General features: G+C 35.5%; 1 protein-coding gene across 1 annotated transcript in view; it reads left to right on the forward strand.

Annotated features, from left to right (window-relative positions):
- Positions 1-12151, forward strand: part of FGF10 (fibroblast growth factor 10) — an 80956-nt gene extending 68805 nt beyond the window's left edge. The window contains exons 2-3 of the mRNA XM_004265945.2: positions 6836-6939; positions 11150-12151. Coding sequence (XP_004265993.1) covers positions 6836-6939; positions 11150-11347 — 302 coding nt within the window. The 3' untranslated portion in view covers positions 11348-12151. The remainder of the gene's footprint in view (positions 1-6835; positions 6940-11149) is intronic.
- Positions 12152-19349: the final 7198 nt, after the last annotated feature.

Consider the following 19349-nt stretch of genomic DNA (forward strand, 5'->3'; position numbering starts at 1 on the left):
ACTGCAGTAAGGGAGAGAGACTAGAGTATTAATTGAGCTCAACTCCAACTAAGACAAAGGTGACTGAAGTTTTTAAGGGAGAACAGAGAGGGAATAAAAAGGGATTATGGGGAAGTGATAAAGGGGGGACAAAAAAGAGGCTAGTGGAAACGGAACATTACAGAAGGGAGTGGAATGGAGAATTACTGAAAATAGTTTGGCAAGGGGGGCTGGAACAATTCAGTTTGGCAGCGTTGTGTTTTCTTAAGCATGGTGGCTAGAGTCACCTTTAGGGACACAGCCTAGTGAGGCTGGAAGTCAGGGTAAAGTTTGACTGAGTCTCTTAGCACAGTGTTCAGGAAAGTCCTTTGTGCTGTGCGGGAGTTCAACAGTTCACATAATGTGTTGAGGCCTCACTGAATTTAGCTCTGTTTCACATTAAAGAGAGGTGAAAACATTATTTGAAATATTTCTAGTTAATATGATGACAATTATTTAGCTATTGAAAACCTCTGTGTATTTTTTCTGGACATGATCATGCAGACCTAGAATCTGTCGCACTTTCTAGGTGTAAAGTAGCATTTTATGCTCAAGAACTATGAATGGAATCAAGTTGTCAACAAATTCAAGGGTGTAAATGAACTACCAGCTGAAATAATTTCTGTATAATTCTTTCAACACTAGTGTTTATAAAGCAAAATTATGCCCCATTAAGTTATTTGCGAATTCGCTGTTATAATTTTTACTACATAAGAAAAATTACATGTGTTTCATCATAGACATAAAAATATCTAATTTTATGTCTATAATGAAACAAATGCAGTTTGTTCTAGACTTAAAGCTATATATTTTATGTTTACCCCAGAATTTTAACATTACACTTGTGTAGATATCCACTCTCCAGAATATAACTGAGAGCCTATCAAAAAGAAATACTAAGGTTTCTGCATAAAGCCTCATGTCCTGTACTCAGAAAAGAAAATCTCCAAACCTTGCTCATATTTTTCACTCAATTTTAACAAGATCACATATTAATTTGGCAGTTTAATGTAGAAGCTCATGAGAGCAATGTACTTTCACAGCAGAGAAAGCCATCAGTGCTAATGTCATCAAGAAAAACAAACTTGTAACTAGTAATCTCCATATATGAACAAGGAAATGAGTGAACTTGAAGATTTAGGAGCCAAGTTATTATTTTTTTTAATAAATAAAGTCTGAGAGCTGAAAAACTTTAGCTACCTAGAAAATTAGTCTATATGGAAGTGAATCCCTTTGTGTGGACTAAAAAGTATGCTTCTCTAAAATACTTTTGAAATCTTAAAATCAAGTGTTTGCTAGAATAGTATAGTACTTTGAGAATAGAATAGTACTTTGGAGAAAAGTATTTAAATAGGTAAAACAATCCTTATCATTGCCTTTGTTATAATTTACCTAAAAGGAATAATAAGCATTTATATTTTATAATTCATCAACTTTCGTTTGAAGCACACATTTTGGCATTTCCTCTAACTTTAATTTGGATGTGGAATTACTAATTAATCTCAAGATTTTACAAAGATGATTACTGTCAAAAGAAAAAAAAAATTATTTAATGAACACCCAGTTTTTCTTTCCTCAGCCAGTCATTGGACTGACCACTTATGATTCATTTGTTCATTCAATAAATACATATTGAGCACATATTATGAACTATACACTGTTCTAATAATTTTCTTAAAAAGACCACTATGATTACTACAGTTCTTTGAGAAAGATACACAATTAATGAGATAGACCCACAGTGATTCTAAACTGAATACCGTATTTGGAGCCATTTAGCCCCTCACTATTGGGTATGGTCACATAATCTCGGAGGTATACAGTGTAAATATGACAACCCAAGGCACTCCATAGGTCTTTCTATATTAGTATATAATAGAACTATTCGGGCCACTGAACAATTCATGGGGAAGAAAGAGACTTAGAGAGGATAGGATTTGTGTATCATCTTATACTAGTCATGATATGTTTCAGCACATTGACTAAAACTAACAAACTATATATAGCATTAATATCTATTTTGAGTTAAAATGTTTAGACAAAAGTAAGATGTGACTGATTCTGAATTCATAAGGCTCTGACATTTATTGAGCTGCTTCCAAGTTTCACAATAAATTTTTTGAAAAGTATATTCCTCAGGACTTTCCTCGTGGCACAGTGGTTAAGGATCTGCCTGCCAATGCAGGGGACACGGGTTCCAGCCCTGCTCCAGGAAGATCCCACATGCCACGGATCAACTAAGCCCGTGCGCCACAACTATTGAGCCTGAGCTCTAGAGCCCACGAGCCACAACTACTGAAGCCCGTATGCCTGGACCCCACGCTCCGCAACAAGAGAAGCCACCGCAACGAGAAGCCCGCGCACCGCAACGAAGAGTAGCCCCCGCTCACCACAACTAGAGAAAGCCCGTGCACAGCAACTAAGACCCAATGCAGCCAAATAAATAAAATTAAAAAAATTAAAAAAAAAAAAAAGTACATCCCTCACCCGGGAGAGCATCACTGCTACTCAATGAAGCAGAACCCTTACTTTTACTGAGTGTCCCCCACAAAGTGCAATCGGTGGGGAGAGCCAACGGTGGCTCAGGCAGACACTGAGCTCTTTCCCCTCCTCCATGCCTTTCATTACTCTTTCACTTTTCTCTACCTAAAATGTTCCCCTCGACTTTTCAATTCCCACCTATTAAAATCCTACCCCCTGAAAGGTTCACCTCAAATACCAACCACCTTCTTCAGGATGACTTCTTCACTACTTAAAACCATGGCAACATATTTTATTTCTAATAGAGCACTTAATATATTTTTCTGTGCTGTAATTACTTAAATTATTCCTGTCTTTATCCTACCCAGTTTTAAAACTCCTTGAAGGTAAAGATGGTGTCTCGTTTGTTTTTTCATCCTCCATCGTGAGAGCTAACACAAGCCCTGCACATTGGTGCTAGGTACATGCTAGCAGAATTAATTTACTCAAATAATCTCCAGGATTTATTTATATATTCATGTTCTGCTTATCTAGGAGAGCAGAATGGGATTTTGCATTTATTTTTTACATCTAACTTCCCCCCTGTATATATCCATTTTCTTAAATGACTTTTACTTTCTTTCTCCTGTTATATCCATGAAAAGGTATTTAAGGAGAAAGTTACTATCTAGGCCAATAGCTTGTTTATTATCATAGCCCAAAAAGAGTAGCCTTGGTCAAATGTAATTGCTGGAGAGAAAACAGTTCAGATGCTTCTCTTCTGAAGAAGGATGAGAGGCATAAACCGAGAAAAATGCTTTTGAATGGCTACGTCCTCAGACTGACAACTCAGTGGTTCATCAAAACATAACTCTTGCCCTAAAGTTAAAAGAATAACTGATTTACATGAAAATTGTGATGTCTACGTTATTTCCATTTGGAGTTCATCAGTTTGCAAAATCCTCCCCATTACTATGGTGATGCTGCCTCATTCGGTAGAATTTGCCAATTAACAGGAGCTGATTTTTGTCACAGTCACTTTTGTTTTATTGATTATCAAACTTTATTATTTAAGATTTCAAATACAGTTCAAAATAAAGTTAATATATTGCTATTATTAAAGGAATTTGCTTTAAAAATTGGCTTTTTCTAATATGTTCTTTTAAAAGTTATATATTTTTAGATAAAATATTTCATATTTGCCAAAATCCTTAGAGTCTGTAGAAGATGGCTGATAACTTGAGACTGACAACTCCCCAGCCTTCTAACAACTTCCTGCCTTGTTCCTCACTTTCCCCTGGCAGGCTTTCCTTCAGTTGGCATTCAATTTTGCATCAAATTATACACCCATAGAACTATAAGTTATTAATCCAACAACAAACATACTTTCCAAAAATGCTTTTATAGGCAAACTTGATCATCCTCACCAAAGAACAGAGAATATGGGAGAGATTCTTCATGAAAAAATAGGCAAGTCCTTTAGACTTGAGTTCCTTAGAAAGTCACACATTCACAGATATTTACAATAAAGACATGTCATTGTCCATTACCCACGAGATTATCAATTATGACTTAATGACATATGGTGTATCCAAAAGTTCATCTTCAGGACTCAAAAGGACTTAAATCATCCAGGTCTTCCTCTTTCTATTTTGAAGCATACTGAACCTTTTCAAGCTAGCTTTAACTGATTGCAGAGTAAGAAAAATGGTTAATTGATTGATGAATTCTTTGAATATTGTGTTCCTATTTTGTGCAAAGCAGAAAGAAACCCAAGGGCTTCTGAGCATAAATATGATCTACCATGTCCAGTGCACTCTCAGAAATAATCAAAGATTCGGTAATATTTATTACACCAGAACATTTTTGCTTCTGCCAACTCAGTCTGTTACTATAGCTTAATCCCACTACTTCTTGTTCACATTCAAAAATCTTTAATTCTTTGCTGAAATCAACCCTTTTCATTCTAACAATTTCCAGTTACAAAAGCATACATAGGGAACACCTTATAATTTACTGATAGTACTTACTTGCCTTTTTGGCAGGCAAAGCAAATAGCAGTCTAAATATTTTGCCCCAGATTCTTATCACTGCCTTGTTCTATATCTTCTGCTTGTGACATAAATAAAGTATATTAGATTTCCTTCTTTGAGACTCAGGCATCATCCTCTGTGGCCTGCCAGATCCTTGGGAGGAAAAGCATATTAGTTCGTTAAAGACTATTATCTCGATGAGTCATTACGTCAGTTGGTTTTCTAGCAGAATTCCCTTGTGTAAATGGGAAAGAAGCGGGAGATATGATGGAGAGGCAAAATAGTCAGAGATGGAGAGCAAAATAGTCTGAAAGTGAGAGGCTTAGGTGTTGGGTCCCTCATTATAGACCTATGTCACTTTATCACCTTGTGAGTTACAAAACCTCAGTATCATCCATTTTGTCATCTGTAATTGAGAATAATCATACCTCCTTAGATGACTGTTAGGAGAATTAAAGAGATAAAGTACAAGAAAGTACTTTTTAAAATGCGCAAATAAATGTGTGTATGTGTTTGTACCTTGAGGGCAACTACCAGTATAAGGAAAAGGGATGTTTAAAATACAGATACTGATTCAATATCTTGTAATAACCTATAACTGAAAAGAATCTGAAAAAGAACATATACACAGACACAGACACACAGACATACACATAATTGAATCACTTTGCTGTATACCTGAAACTAACAAAACATTGTAAACCAACTATACTCCAATGAAACAAAACAAAAAAATACAGCTACTGTCTCCCTCACTCTTCACAATCTCTCCTTGTTTAAGCTTGCTAAATGAAATCTCTTTCAATCTATTAATGAGGAGGTAGGCTGTGTTAGGTCACAGGCTTCCTGTAGAATATAAGAACAGAATGTTCTATGGCATGTAGTTCTGGCACAAGTCTCTCTAGTGATGTCAGCTTTGCTTTGGGGGCATGAAAGCATTTCTATTGACCATGACATGGCTTGTTAACCTGTGAAGAAAGGAAAGAAGGTGTCTATGTCTTAAGAACAAGACACTCTTTCCCTCTAGGAAGAGTATAAACATAATTTGTGGACCACATTTAGGATGGTGTTTTTTATGATAGTAAGTACAGGATAAATGATAACATATATTGGCTTTCAGATTTTATAGGCTAAGCCAGTGGGAATTTGTATGTTCTGTTCAGGATTTACACAGCTTGTTGAAGAAGAAGCTTCAAACTCTATAACTGTTGGAGGAAAACTTTCCTCTCATAATAATTAAGGAGGCAGTAAGCTCTAGGCAATTTCTAATCATTTTATATGTACTATCTCATTTAATCATCACAAAACTAGAAGGGAGATACTAATATGCTGCTCATTTTGCAAATGAAATTGAGACATAAGCAGTTCAGTGACTTCTCCTGTGTTCATTCACTACTAAATGCAAAGCCAGTATTCAAATTCAGTCTGGATTCAGAACTTTGCTAATCACAGTGCTGCTTCTCTGCCCTGAGAAAGCTTTCCCAAGGGTTTAAAACTAAGAAGTAGGTTTAGGACCTGAGGTCTCCTTAACCTAAACTAGGTGGGCATTTTAAGTAGATAGTTCACCTACCAAGTTTTCAGAGAAAATTATCTTTAGATGCACCAACCAAAACTTGTCTATTAGGGGAAAAGATCTCTTGTCTATCAGTTCCTAATTCCCTTAGTTTTTCATTCTTTCTAGGAAACAAGAAACTAAAACTTCAAAAAATACTAATGGATTTTCTCCCAACCTAGAGTAGTGATTCTGCTATTTTAAAGACAATGTGTATATTGGGATTAGTCTCTCAGTATTTCAGAATGTCAACACATTTGCCAAAAATAAATTTATCAGTTAAATGTAGCCAAGAGATTTAGTTTATCTAAAAGTCCTACAAAGAAGAAACAGTTTACCACTGTTTTTACAGGTTGAAGTAAATCTGACATATTATTGACATATGCTATAGGTTTAATTTAATACCATAGTACAGATGTGTGCTCTGATAAGTTTTTGTGAAACCTAGGCTAAGATGAGCAGAGCTGTTTCAATATTTATGGGGTTGAAAATGCAGAGTTAGCAAAGGAAGCATTTTAATTAAAACAATATTTTCCCCTATATGCGCAGAGTAAAATGCAAGGGAATTCATTTAAAGACTTACTATTTTTTTCCATATTGTTGCTATGTTTTTAGGCACAGTGGAAAAGGTTGGGGTTTTTTTCCCCCAATTATTTTAATTTTTGATTTTGGAGGCATCAAAAAATAAACCATAATTTCTTCTGATTTTTCTTTCTTTCAACTAAATTTATGTGACTCTTTAAGTTTAGCCTTTTTGAATTGTATATTTTAGGTATCTTGGAGATAACTTCAGTGGAAATTGGAGTTGTTGCCGTAAAAGCCATTAACAGCAACTATTATTTAGCCATGAACAAGAAGGGAAAACTCTATGGCTCAGTAAGTATTCTACTTTTATTTGAAAAATCCACTTCAGTAAATTATTACCACAGTTTTGCAATGTTTCCCCCAGACATTAAATAGTTTTGTTATCATTCTATTGCTAGTAAATAGAACCACAAAGGGCTGGTCACCAGCGTTTCAAGGGCTGGCAAGGCAGCTCTTCCAACTCTGTAATCTCTGTTGTTCACCCATTAGTCTACCGTGTAGACTGTTGCTGGCATTCATCAGTCAGTGCTCTGAATGCTAATATTCTGAATGCTCTGAGCTAACCAGTCAGACTCTCACGGAAGCATCTGGTCAGATTGTCATGGTTACTGCAGACAACTTGGGGAAGAATCATTGAAAACAAAGATCTTGGATTGAGTAGAAAACCACATACTCTGTGTGTATGTGTTATAGCTGAAGATAAAACGAGGGCATGGGTGTTTTGTATTCCGTCAAAATCTGAAATGGGGAGACACATCAGGAAATTCAACATTTTCTGTGTTGTTCAATCAACTCCAGAATTTTATTTACCTAAACAATAATGATTAATTCAGTTACGGAGCTGGTACCCAGCCAGCGCTTTGAGTACATACATCCCTGTGTTCCATAGCAAGTATCAGGGAATATCACTTTAAAAATGTGTAAATAAACTTATTGTGTTGATTAGTATAAGGATGATTGCAGTGCCTGCCTCGGGCCAGCAGCTTTCAAACTTAAGTAAGTGTCAGAATCACTCAGTGGATTTGTTAAAACACACTCCCAGATTTTCTGATTCAGTTAAATCTGTAAGACTTTGCATTTCTAACAAGGTCCCAGGTTTCCCTAATGCTCCTGGTATGGTACCCACAATGTGAGAGTCACTGGAAATTGATTCCATCATTGGTCTGGACATACAATAGCCTTGTATTTCATTCATATCAGATCCACTTATAACTGGGGAGTCAGGCATACCTTGGGTGAGCCTCTTTGACTAGGATAAATGCTTTTTGGGTGAAGGGGTCAGAAAATTTTTAGTTAAATTTTTCCATTATAGGTAGGTCTACTAATGAGCCTAGAAGAGTAATGGACCATTTTAAAAAGTGGTTCCATTTGGGAGTTCACAGCATAACCACTCTGGAGACATTTTTTGTTTTTCTTTTCAATCAACATGCCGAGGTCCCTTCCCTCCCTAATTCTTATATAAGAATTACTGAGTAAGAGGTCCAGGCACATATTCTTTGAAGAGATACTGATGCATAGTCAAAACCAATGCTTTAAAGTAAAACCTAATAAAAATTTAGATTGAGAGAGAAAATATAAAAGTTTTAATTGTAATAAAAGATTGAAATAATTTTTAATTGATAAAGTATATTTCTTTAAAAAGGTGACATCAAGGAAAAATGGATAGCTCTCAAATGAGCTGTCATAAAAATATTTAATACTTTTCCTTCCATTCCCCCACTTTTTTCTTCTATCCCAACACAGCTCACACACTGTGCCTATGCTTCTTCTTGAGCTCTAAGGCCTATGGATTATTTCATTCTCTATTTCTTATGTAGATGCTCATTTGCTTTCTATCACATCATACCATTTTAATGATCTACAATGGCATTTATCAGATATTTCTCTCAATAATGTGTCTGTTGTTGACTGTCTTCTCCCAGTAGATTGTGGACTTCAAGAGGACAGGGTTTGCCTTGTCCCACATGATTTCTTCAGCATGGAATAGCGCAATGCATTAACCTAACTACCTTTCCAATTAGCTCAGCCCATCATAGCCGATGCATTCCACTTTCAGCCTGTCTCAGAAAGAAGCTCATTCTCTAACCATAGTGTACTGTTATTGTAATTTTGCATTACCACCAGGAAGAGTAAAGAAGCATGGCTTGTTCAAAATTAAATTAAAAATCTACTCAAATTCAGTGCCCTATTCAGGGCAGAATAGGACTAGGAACTTTGCATTTAAAGGGTATACCAAAAAAAAAAAAAATTCATGAGTACACATCCTATATATTCTGTATATCAGGTGACATACTCTTGTAATTCCTATCTTTTTTTTTTTTTTCAGACAATTTCCATTGATTCCATAGCCTTCTTGAAAATAGCAATTAGGCAAAAACCCAGAGGGGTTGATTAAACTAACACTATATATTCTAGTCTCTTGAATATTTTCCTCGATTCCCTTTTGGGAAACTTATCTCTCTTAGATTTTCATTATTCACCCTCTGAGCAATGTGTCTATTGTATACTATTGTATACTGAGTTTTCTCCTGACAGATGGAATTAAGTAAATAGATTATAAAACTGAAGTATAGAGGACAAGCCCTTGTAGGGCATGGTTTAAAAACCAAAGAAATTTCCCTGGTATTCTGAGGAAATCCAAAACCTTTTTCTAAACTACCAAAACCCTACTTTTGAGATCTTGCTCTAGTCTAGATTTTTTTTAGACTTTAATATTTATGATTCACCTAAATGCTGTAAACAATAGATTCCTAGGTCTCCTCCAGAGATTCTGATACAAAAATTTGACCAATGGTCTAAGTATTCAAAATACCTGAGATGAGGAGTCTGATACAGGTGTAATTCACTTTCAGAGACATTGTTCTATAAATTAATTTTTGGGAGGAAAAATAATTTAGCATCCATTCCTACTTTTTTATACATAGCTCCATTTCAAATATAAAATCAGCTAAAATAACCTCAATCCTTCTGTAGTCTCTAAAATATGCCTTCTTTATCGAAAAAATACAATTATTCATGTAAAAAAACACTCTCTCCTTTAAAACCATAGTTTTAGACAGACTAGGATGAATAAATAGAAAAAAAAACTCAAATTAAGGATTCAAATCTTCTCTAATGCATAATTTTTATTTTAAAATTATTACCTTAAATAATTTACCTTTTCTTCTTACTTTCAACCAAATAAGTCGTTACTTGAACACTACATTTAAATATTCTTTATAGAAGAGAAGCACAGAGGATAAATAAATTCCAGAAAACAAAGCTTAAACTGGTAACATTAACATAAAATATACCCGCTCATTACAGTTGTGATAATGTTCAAAATTAGGATCTAGCCTGCAGAAACCTGGATATTTAAATATACACACATTCAGGAATTGGGAATTTAGTCAAAATTTCCAAAAGTGCAGAGGTGAGAAAAACTGAACTGCCTAGTAGAAGTTTCAGCTGAAAGATGCCTACAATGCCCTTGATTTGCATAGAGTAGACCCAGAAGAGCAAAAGCCCCAATTCCTTAGCTTTTTAACTGCTTTAGTTTGGGTATAAGGGGAAAGGGATATTTCTGAAGTCAGAGTTTTGAGATTAGTGAGGTATCTCCTCTTTGTTATTAACTCCAGAGTGAGAATCTGGATTTCTAAGATGAATGAGTGATCAATCTTTGTCACAAAAGATCCCCTTAAAAAACTTGGCCACTTGAAACAAAGCCAAAGGACTGTGTCTGTAAAGTGGAATTTCCCAGGACCCAAGTCTTCAGGCTTATACAATATAAGCAGTGCTAGTCACCAGATTTATAGTTTCTTTGACATGGAAATTCACAAAGCAAGGTTGTCTCATGTCCTACTGTTCAACTATTCCTAAACCTCAGAGTAAAACTGGTCAAAATTCCAAGTTACGGAAAATTGTAAATAATTTACAAAATTGAGAAATCTGGTATTTGGAAGAGAGAGACATCCCTCACTCCCAGGGCCTCTTGGTTATCTAGAACTATTATGGTTTTGCTTTAAAATCTGCTTTCTTATCAATGTGTGTGTATTTATTGTGGATTTATAGGTAGATAACATTTGCAAACTTGATAAGCCCACTTTTTTCCTGTAATTCTGTTTTTCCCGTGGAACCCCAGTTATTACTCTGAAAAACAGGATTATAACAACATTCTTTATCATTGGCTCATCACGAATATTGTTACTGGAATGCTTGCTTCTTAACAATCATTCTAGGCACTTAAACATGTCATGTTCAAAGCACATCAGCTTTTTAAAAGGGGCCCAATATGTGGTTATGATGATAGATTAAAATAAATCACATGCCTTCTAATGTAGAATCTGTTTTGTCTCTATGAGTTTTACTCTTCTGTTGTTGATGTTTTGTATTAAGTGCACAACTTATGTACAAATGGCAACAGTAAATAAAACCCAGGAACTGGAGTTCTCTGGATGGTTTGTGTGAAATAGAATCAAGTATCATCACCGTAGGAATAAAAGATTTTGTTTTTCCCTTGCAGAAAGAATTTAACAATGACTGTAAGCTGAAGGAGAGGATTGAGGAAAACGGATACAATACTTATGCATCCTTTAACTGGCAGCACAATGGGAGGCAAATGTATGTGGCATTGAATGGAAAAGGAGCTCCCAGGAGAGGACAGAAAACACGAAGGAAAAACACCTCAGCTCATTTTCTTCCAATGGTGGTACACTCATAGAGGAAGGCAATGTTTGTGGATGCAGGATAACCAAAGGCTCTTTTACCAGTTGGTAAAAGTTGGTGTTCTTCGTGAAGATAGTAGCTCAAAAGGAAAAGACACATTGCAAGTATCTGCTTGGTTGAAAGAAAGGAAGCCTTTGAAGGTTTTTGTACTCTCTGCTGACATATGATGTTCTCTTAATTAGTTCTGTGTCCTGCTTTGTAATTGAGATATAAGCAGATCAGATGGGATGGAAGTTATTCTTAAGTGAACAATATTGTGGCTGAGTTTTTGGGTTAAGTTTTTGTTTATGTTTTTGTTTTTAACCTCTGAGATAGAACTTAAAGGACAAGGAACAGTCTGTTGAATGATCTTCGGGAAAGTTATTTATGGAATACGAACTCATATCAAAGACTTTCATTGCTCATTCAAGCCTAATGATTCAATGAGCAGTAAGACACGCAAGCATTTACTGGAAAGCACTTGGGTCATATCATATGCACAACCAAAGGAGCTTTGGGCGTGGCATCATGGAAGAATTGGATAGGATTAAAAAATATAAACACAGTAGTGTAAAACTGTTCTAACAAAACAAATAGTATGGTATGCTTGTGCATTCTGCCTTCACCCCTTTCTATTTCTTTCTAAGTTATTTATTTAATAGGATGTTAAATATCTTTTGGGGTTTTAAAGAGTATCCTCATCAGCTGCCCTCTGATTTACCTGTTCTTTTTCTTTAGCACACCACATGCATGTTCATGACAAAGTGTTTTGAAAACTTGGCAAACACTTCAAGAGTAGGAGATAAAATCGGGGAAAGAGTGTGAGTGCCCCATGTGCTATCAGTTGACTTAATCTGCACTTCTGCCATAAGAACCATCAACAATAAATATGACAGTGCTATGGCATGGCTCGAGTGAGAGATGTTTGCCATCATTTAAAACCATACATCACTCCTAAAGCTTCCTTTCCTAAGAAATAGACCAGAAGGCCAAATTCTTCTCTTTCAATACATCAGTGTGTCTCCAAGATATTAAAAGAAGGAAAATTAATTGTTACATACAGTTTAGTAGCCTAGCCTCATTATTTACTAATGATTTTTTGGCCATATATCACAGTGGTAAGTGATGAAGAGGCTGTCTGCATATATAAGAACACTCTATAAGTCTCACATAGTGAATCTCCCCCAAAGGAACTATCAAAGAATTTGGTATGAAGTGCAACCCTCCAAGGGGCTTAAACTGAGCAAATATATTCTGGTATATGTGTAACCATATACTGCAACCTGTTCAGGCTGTTCAAGCTGTATGATCTAGTCTTTACAAAACCCAATAAAACTTATTTTCTGTAAATTTAAAGAGCTTTGGAAGGTTCCATAACGTAACCTTATTGAAATTCATTTCGTTAGAGCAGGTATAGAAAACAGTACATAAGAGCATACCAGTCATCATCACATAGTATTCCACTAAATAAATACATAAGCCTTATTTGCAGTGTCTGTAGTGATTTTTAAAAGTGTAGAAAAATACTATTTGCTCTAAATACTTTAAGTGATAACTATAAGATTATATTGATGCTGCAGTTTTACCTTCATATTTCTTGAAAAGGTCTGTTTATTTTTATTGTTTGGACACAGTATTTTGGTACAAAGGAAAGACTCACTAAATGTGTCTTTTTACTAAAGTTTAACCTCTAGAAAAGCTGGTGTTTTGTGATCCTCTCTAATAACTTAATTGTGTCAATGCTTAACCAGCACTTCCAGTTAATCTGTTATTTAAGAATTAGCTTTATTAAGAAACTTTCCCATAAAGTAATCCCATAAAAGGTCATATTTTTCTCATTCCTTAAAAAGTTGGGATTTCCAAGGAAATGCATTTGAGGCAGAGTGTTTTGCCTTATGGCTAAAGTTGCATTTTATGGTATTTGGCTTTCAACTTGCTTTTTGACAAATGGGATTCTAAAAATGTTTAATTTTGTGGTTGGAATCTGTTAAAATTTAATTGGTAACTGAGTCTGAGAGCTATAATGTAATGCATTCCTATGAGAACTAGATTATCTTTAATGTTTTATTTTAAAATAATAATTGCACCTGACACATGAACATTGACCACCCACAACCAAAATTAAATGTTTGGTGAGACAAATACAGTATTAGATGACCATGGTAACAGCAAATAGGGCACAAACTGGATTCGTATTTCACATAGCCATTTAGATTACCAAGAGACTATGTGTAAACAGTCATCATTATAGTACTCACAACAGTAAAACAGCTTCTAGCAAAATGTATCAAAGCTTGCAGAAGCCAAAAATAGAAAACATTTCCTTCACCTCTCCCCTGACTCACCCCCAAAACACACACATTAACAGAGAGAAAGACAGAAACCATTTGGTAAGGAGTAATGAGATTCTCCACTTTCAAAAATGGCATCTTTGCTTGGTATTGGGATAGAATTCTGGTCCTCTTTGCAGCTGGATTGTGCTACTGAAGGAAAAGCAGCTCCAGTCCTAAATGTCATATGTTTAAAAAGAAAATCATGATTTTGGGAGTTCTGTTTCTGTAGGAAGTGTGACCCCTGGCTACAATGTCAAGGTGCGTCAGCCACAAATGTTTGTCCATCTGAGTGTTGATTTCGAGGAGACTCCTCATAAAGATATAGATTCCCTCCCTCCTCCTACCTCCCAAAAGGCTGAACAGTGTATAGTATGTTACATTTAAATGAATCAATAAAAATGCTGCGAAAAGAAAATGAAAATATTGGCCTTGTTTGTTTTATTAACCTAAAACTATACCTGGTAATAAAGAGAGAAGCTCATGTGTTGTGTGCTTGGCAGGATGTGGTTAAATGCCCCACAGGCCCAAACAACAACAACAGAAAAAAAATCACTCAAACATTTGTAAGGTTTCTTTAATGTTTTACATGTGTGAGTCAGCTATCCCTACTCTAATAACAACCAAATGCTTTCAATTTTTCCTAAGTATTCAGGTCCACCTAGTTTGCACAGTGGATAAAGAAGGATGAATTAAAAACAAGGATGGCTTGTGAAACAATGAAAGACTTTTGGAGGAAAGCCAGGAGGCTGCAAAATCTGATTTCAAGGGGATAGAGTAAGCCAATGAGTTTGATTTGAAAAGTAGAGAGAAAAAAATACATAATAATGCAAGTTGGGTCCAGGGTCCAAGCAAGGTTGTGGACACTATTTAAATAGATCATCATTAATATGCACAGTTCTAATAATTTGGATATTTCTTAATTCAGGTTTTATGATTATTCAGCAAAAATAAAAATTACCTTTGCCTTATCAGGGAATGTTTTAGCTGTTCCAAACTTTCTTTAAATAAAGATATTTGTAGGAAGCCATGAAATATTTAAGAGAAGATGTCTAGAGCATTAGAAGTAACACATTCACATGCAAACAAGTATCCTGCTGATTAAGGATTCTTGTCTATTTCACCAGACAGGACTTTTTAAACTTAAATTAAGCTGTAAGAAAAAAAGAGGCGTATTTTGGAAAGATCTTGGAAGGAAAAGGGCAATTCTGAATTCCACCAGAACTGAGACATGAGGCAACTAAAATTCTCTTCCTCTCCGGTACTCTTACCTCTGATTGGCTTTATCTGCTTGGCTACCGCTTGCCTCCAATTCATTTCTTCCAACTTCAAAGCCCAAAACCCCATACCTCCTTTTCTCAAGATTCCAAAACGGAAACATCCAAGGTATGCCTCTTATTGGCCAAGTTTGGATAAGATACCAACTTTCAGAGGAAACAGCAGGACAAGGCATATGGGCACTATGGTTGGCCAAGCTTCAGTTGCATGATCCAGAGCTACACCGTGGGGATTTTGGCAGCCCACACCACTGGAACTGGTGAATAACAGCGTACCAAGGAAAGGGCGGTGCGGGGCAGGTGTAAAAACAACAACAGTTCTTAGCTACATCTATATAAATGAGACTACCAACAATCTTGCATTTATTGCTAATTCTAATTAAGCATCATCTTTTTCTTCAAATCAGGGAGATCAAGATTTTTAAAGGCATTTTTTAAAAGGGAGAGATTGTATTCATTTTGTTTTGTATTAAAGCCAAGAATAGGGCCCTGAATATAGGCACGCTCACTATAATTCTGCAAACTGGTCATTGAGATGAATGCAAGTTTGCACTGAATCAAAAGGTGGTTCTCATACTAAATATCAGTCTATATCACAACATGACATTATAAGTATTTCTTTACATTTATCCCGAGAGTATGTACTAGTCGTTTCAAATATATCAACGTGAAGAGAAAAATCTGAAACTCAAATGCCATTTGTTTCTTTTTTAATCGTAAAATAAAAAAGTGAAAATGTGCTCTATGTCTCTCACTATGTCTTGTATATATTCAATATGAGAGAAAAAAAGCTTTATAACATCAATATCTCTTTTCTTCGGATGATTAGAAAATAATAAAACACAAAATGCCCTTGCAAGTGAATAATCTACTGAAAACACCTTTACAAAACACCATGTTAAAATGGAATAATCATGATCAAACTAATGAGATCAAAGGAACTGGTCTCATTCCTAAGTGACTAATAATGAACATTTCCATGTGGCTGTTCCATGATAGCAGCTAAGGGCAACAATTCCATACTCAAAGAGAAAAGCCATATGCCAACCATCTATGCATGTGGCATGTATTACCTTACATGTTTTTATTATCCTCCACAAAAGAGCCTATGTTCATGTTTTAATACAGGCAATTGCATCCTCTAAAGATGAGAACAGCAAATGAAGAATCAAGACATCCCATGTTCCTTATCACAACTGTAAACTGAGCATAGGCCTTCGTACAACTTAGGCAGTGACCCCAGTTGCAGAATAACCAACTATGGTAAGGCCTTAACCCTCCTAAAGTTTGGTTTTAATTACTTTATACACATCTTAAATGCCTAAATAATCTCACGATTTTTGAAATTATTTAGTGATAATTTCTGTGGTCAATTTAAGCTGCTGACAATACAAATATTCTCAGGTCTTTCAAGGAGCAGTAAATTAAAATCAGTGTTTCGTGAGGTATTATAAATCAAAAAAAGACTACTTCTTATGGTTACAGGAGGCATTTGGGTTAAGGGTTATCAATTCAACATTAAAAATATTTTAACATCTGGTATTTAAACACCAGACTTTTCAATTGCCATTTTTCCCATGACACTATCAATATGCTAAACAATAATATTTAAGCCAATATCTACAAAAATGATATTAAAAATATCTGTTTATTAGGGAGCTTTCCAACTGAGAAAAATGAAAGAGAAACACTGACATGGTATTGCAAATAAGTAAAGATACAAACAACATCTTACTTGTTTTCCTGATAAATTGAAAATTGGATGTAAAATTCATTTTACAACGCAAGCTTACCCTCATGTAGGAAACAAATGAAACTAAGTAGTATTTTTTTTTTAAATACTAGTATTTTGGGGACTTCCCTGGTGGCGCAATGGTTAGGAATCCGCCTGCCAGTGCAGGGGACATGGGTTTGAGCCCTGGTCCGGGAAGATCCCACATGCCGCGGAGCAACCAGGCCCGTGTGCCACAGCTACTGAGCCTGAGCTCCAGAGCCCGCAAGCCACAACTACTGAAGCCCACGCACCTGGAGCCCGTGTTCTGCAGCAAGAGAGGCCACCGCAATGAGAGGCCCGCGCACTGCAGCGAGGAGTAGCCCTCGCTCGCCGCAACCAGAGAAAGCAACGAAGACCCAACGCAGCCAAAAATAATAAATAAACTAAATAAATTAAAAAAAAAAATACTGGTATTTTAAAGTCAGTATCTGCAATCCTTCCTCCTCATCTTACCCTAGGAAAGTTCTGCATTCCATCCTCCAAGATCTCCTAAGAAATAGTCAAATCACCATATTTCAACTGCAAGAATTTATCTTTCTTTCTAATTTTTGACTCCAGGTGACATTAACTAGCTATGTCAAATCTATTTCCTCATTAGAGTCACAAGAAAAATATAGGCTTTATTTAAACTAATACCTACTTCAGCTGTATCAAATGAGTATAGACTCCACAGTAATATTAGTAGAGATTGTTGGAGACAATATTGAGTACCTGAAATTATTGTTGCACACTCCTATGGGTTTTTTTAAGTTATATTTTCTCCATGCTTATGAATATTCCCTAGTGATAAAATTAATGGTTCCAAATCATTTAAGTTATTCATTCCTACTACTGGGAAAAAATTAAAACAAAATTTAAACATAGGCCCTAGTAAGGTTTGACGTCCCAGTATCTTAGAATGTGGCCTTATTAAGAAATAGGGTCCTTGCAGATGTGATTAGTTGAGATGAGGTCAAACTAGACTAGGGTGAACATCTAACCCAATATGACCAATGTCCTAATAAAAACAGGAAACTTGAACACAGTCATGCACACAGGGAGAACACCATATGAACATGAAAGCAGAGATTGGGGTGATGAGTCCACAAGCCAAGAAACACCAATGATTGCCAGCAAGTCACTAGAAGCTATTCTCCCTCATAGTGCTCAGAACGAATCAACTCTGCCAGTATCTTGATTTCAGACTTCTAGCGTTCAGCACAGTGAGACAATGAAATTCTGTTGCTTAATACAACCAGATGGTGGTACTTTGTTACGGTAGCCCGAGAAAACTAATACAGAGTCTGTAACTTAAGACCCTTAGAACTCAAGTTTAGGAGGTGCTCTGGCACATCTGGAAGCATAAGCCTTTCTTGTCAATACAACAGAATTGTTTGACACTAACCTTCATATCAATCAATCTCAACAAACTCCTAAGCCATGTCACCACAAAATCCAATATACAGTTTTGCTTAATAAATCTTTACTTAACAAACCCATAGATTTTTGTAATATACCCAGAATCATGTCACACTTCTCTACAAAAATTTATTTTATAGTTTTCTCAATGACCCCAAATATGACAGAAATCAAATAAATACATCTGACTTAAGTCTCCATATGCAATTTAGATGAGTTCTATGTAGGCCAGAAAATTTAGTGATGAATAGATATTCTATTGGGAGTTCTTATAATTTTAAATGTTGACCTTCTCTGTTAACTAGAGAAACAACAAAAAACAAAATCAAACTAGTACATACAAATATAAACCTATTTATGGTAGCCCCCATTAATTCCTGGTAATTTATAACAATTTTATGAGTTAACATCTAAATAATTATATTTATTTCAAAAATATTTGGAATTAAACTATAAAGGAGACATGACTATTAAATAGAATTGGCTAATATATCAAAATTTATATATAAAAATAAATATTGCTCACTTCAGAGTAGAACATTAGGAGACTATATTTTTATTAATAATATTCTTTACCTTAGAAATCAGCTGTTCTCTTACCCAGATCCTACCTCCTTCCAAGCATGTTTTGATCCAAGTGACTTTCCATTTCATCCCATATATAGCTGTTTACACCAGAGGTAGTTACCTGGACACACACTAATTTATAACCCTAGCTTCCATTTTTTAAATCTTAATCTTCCCAGGAGAACTGCACAGTCAACTTTTGAATCCAAATACATGATTGAATAGGTTCCTGTCATCCTACTGTGTGCAACTACAAGATGGGTGGGTAAAACGGGTGCCCTCTCCAAAAATTTTAGTAAATCCATCCAGAACCAATGTTGTATAAAACAATGGAATGCTTGTGTTATGTACCAAAAAACTACAAGGACATTTTGTAACTATAGTCACATTTGCCAACCCTTCTTTCCTCATTTATTTCTCCTTCTCTGATCATTTACTGGAGAAGCCAATAATATGCAGGATTTCTACGGTGTTCAGTGTTTTATCCTCCTTTCTTTACCATCTGAACTTCCATCTTCTTTTGTACAATAAACAAGCAAAAAGCTAACAGGCCTTCAACAAAATAGATGTCTGCTACAGAGATAAAATCACTCTGGGATAACCCAATGCTAAACCAATGTTTCATGTAACCACAGGAGTACCTGACATTCAAAATATCACAGATTGGTTCTG

The sequence above is a fragment of the Orcinus orca genome, chromosome 3 (assembly GCF_937001465.1).
Source record: "Orcinus orca chromosome 3, mOrcOrc1.1, whole genome shotgun sequence".
NCBI lineage: Eukaryota > Metazoa > Chordata > Mammalia > Artiodactyla > Delphinidae > Orcinus > Orcinus orca.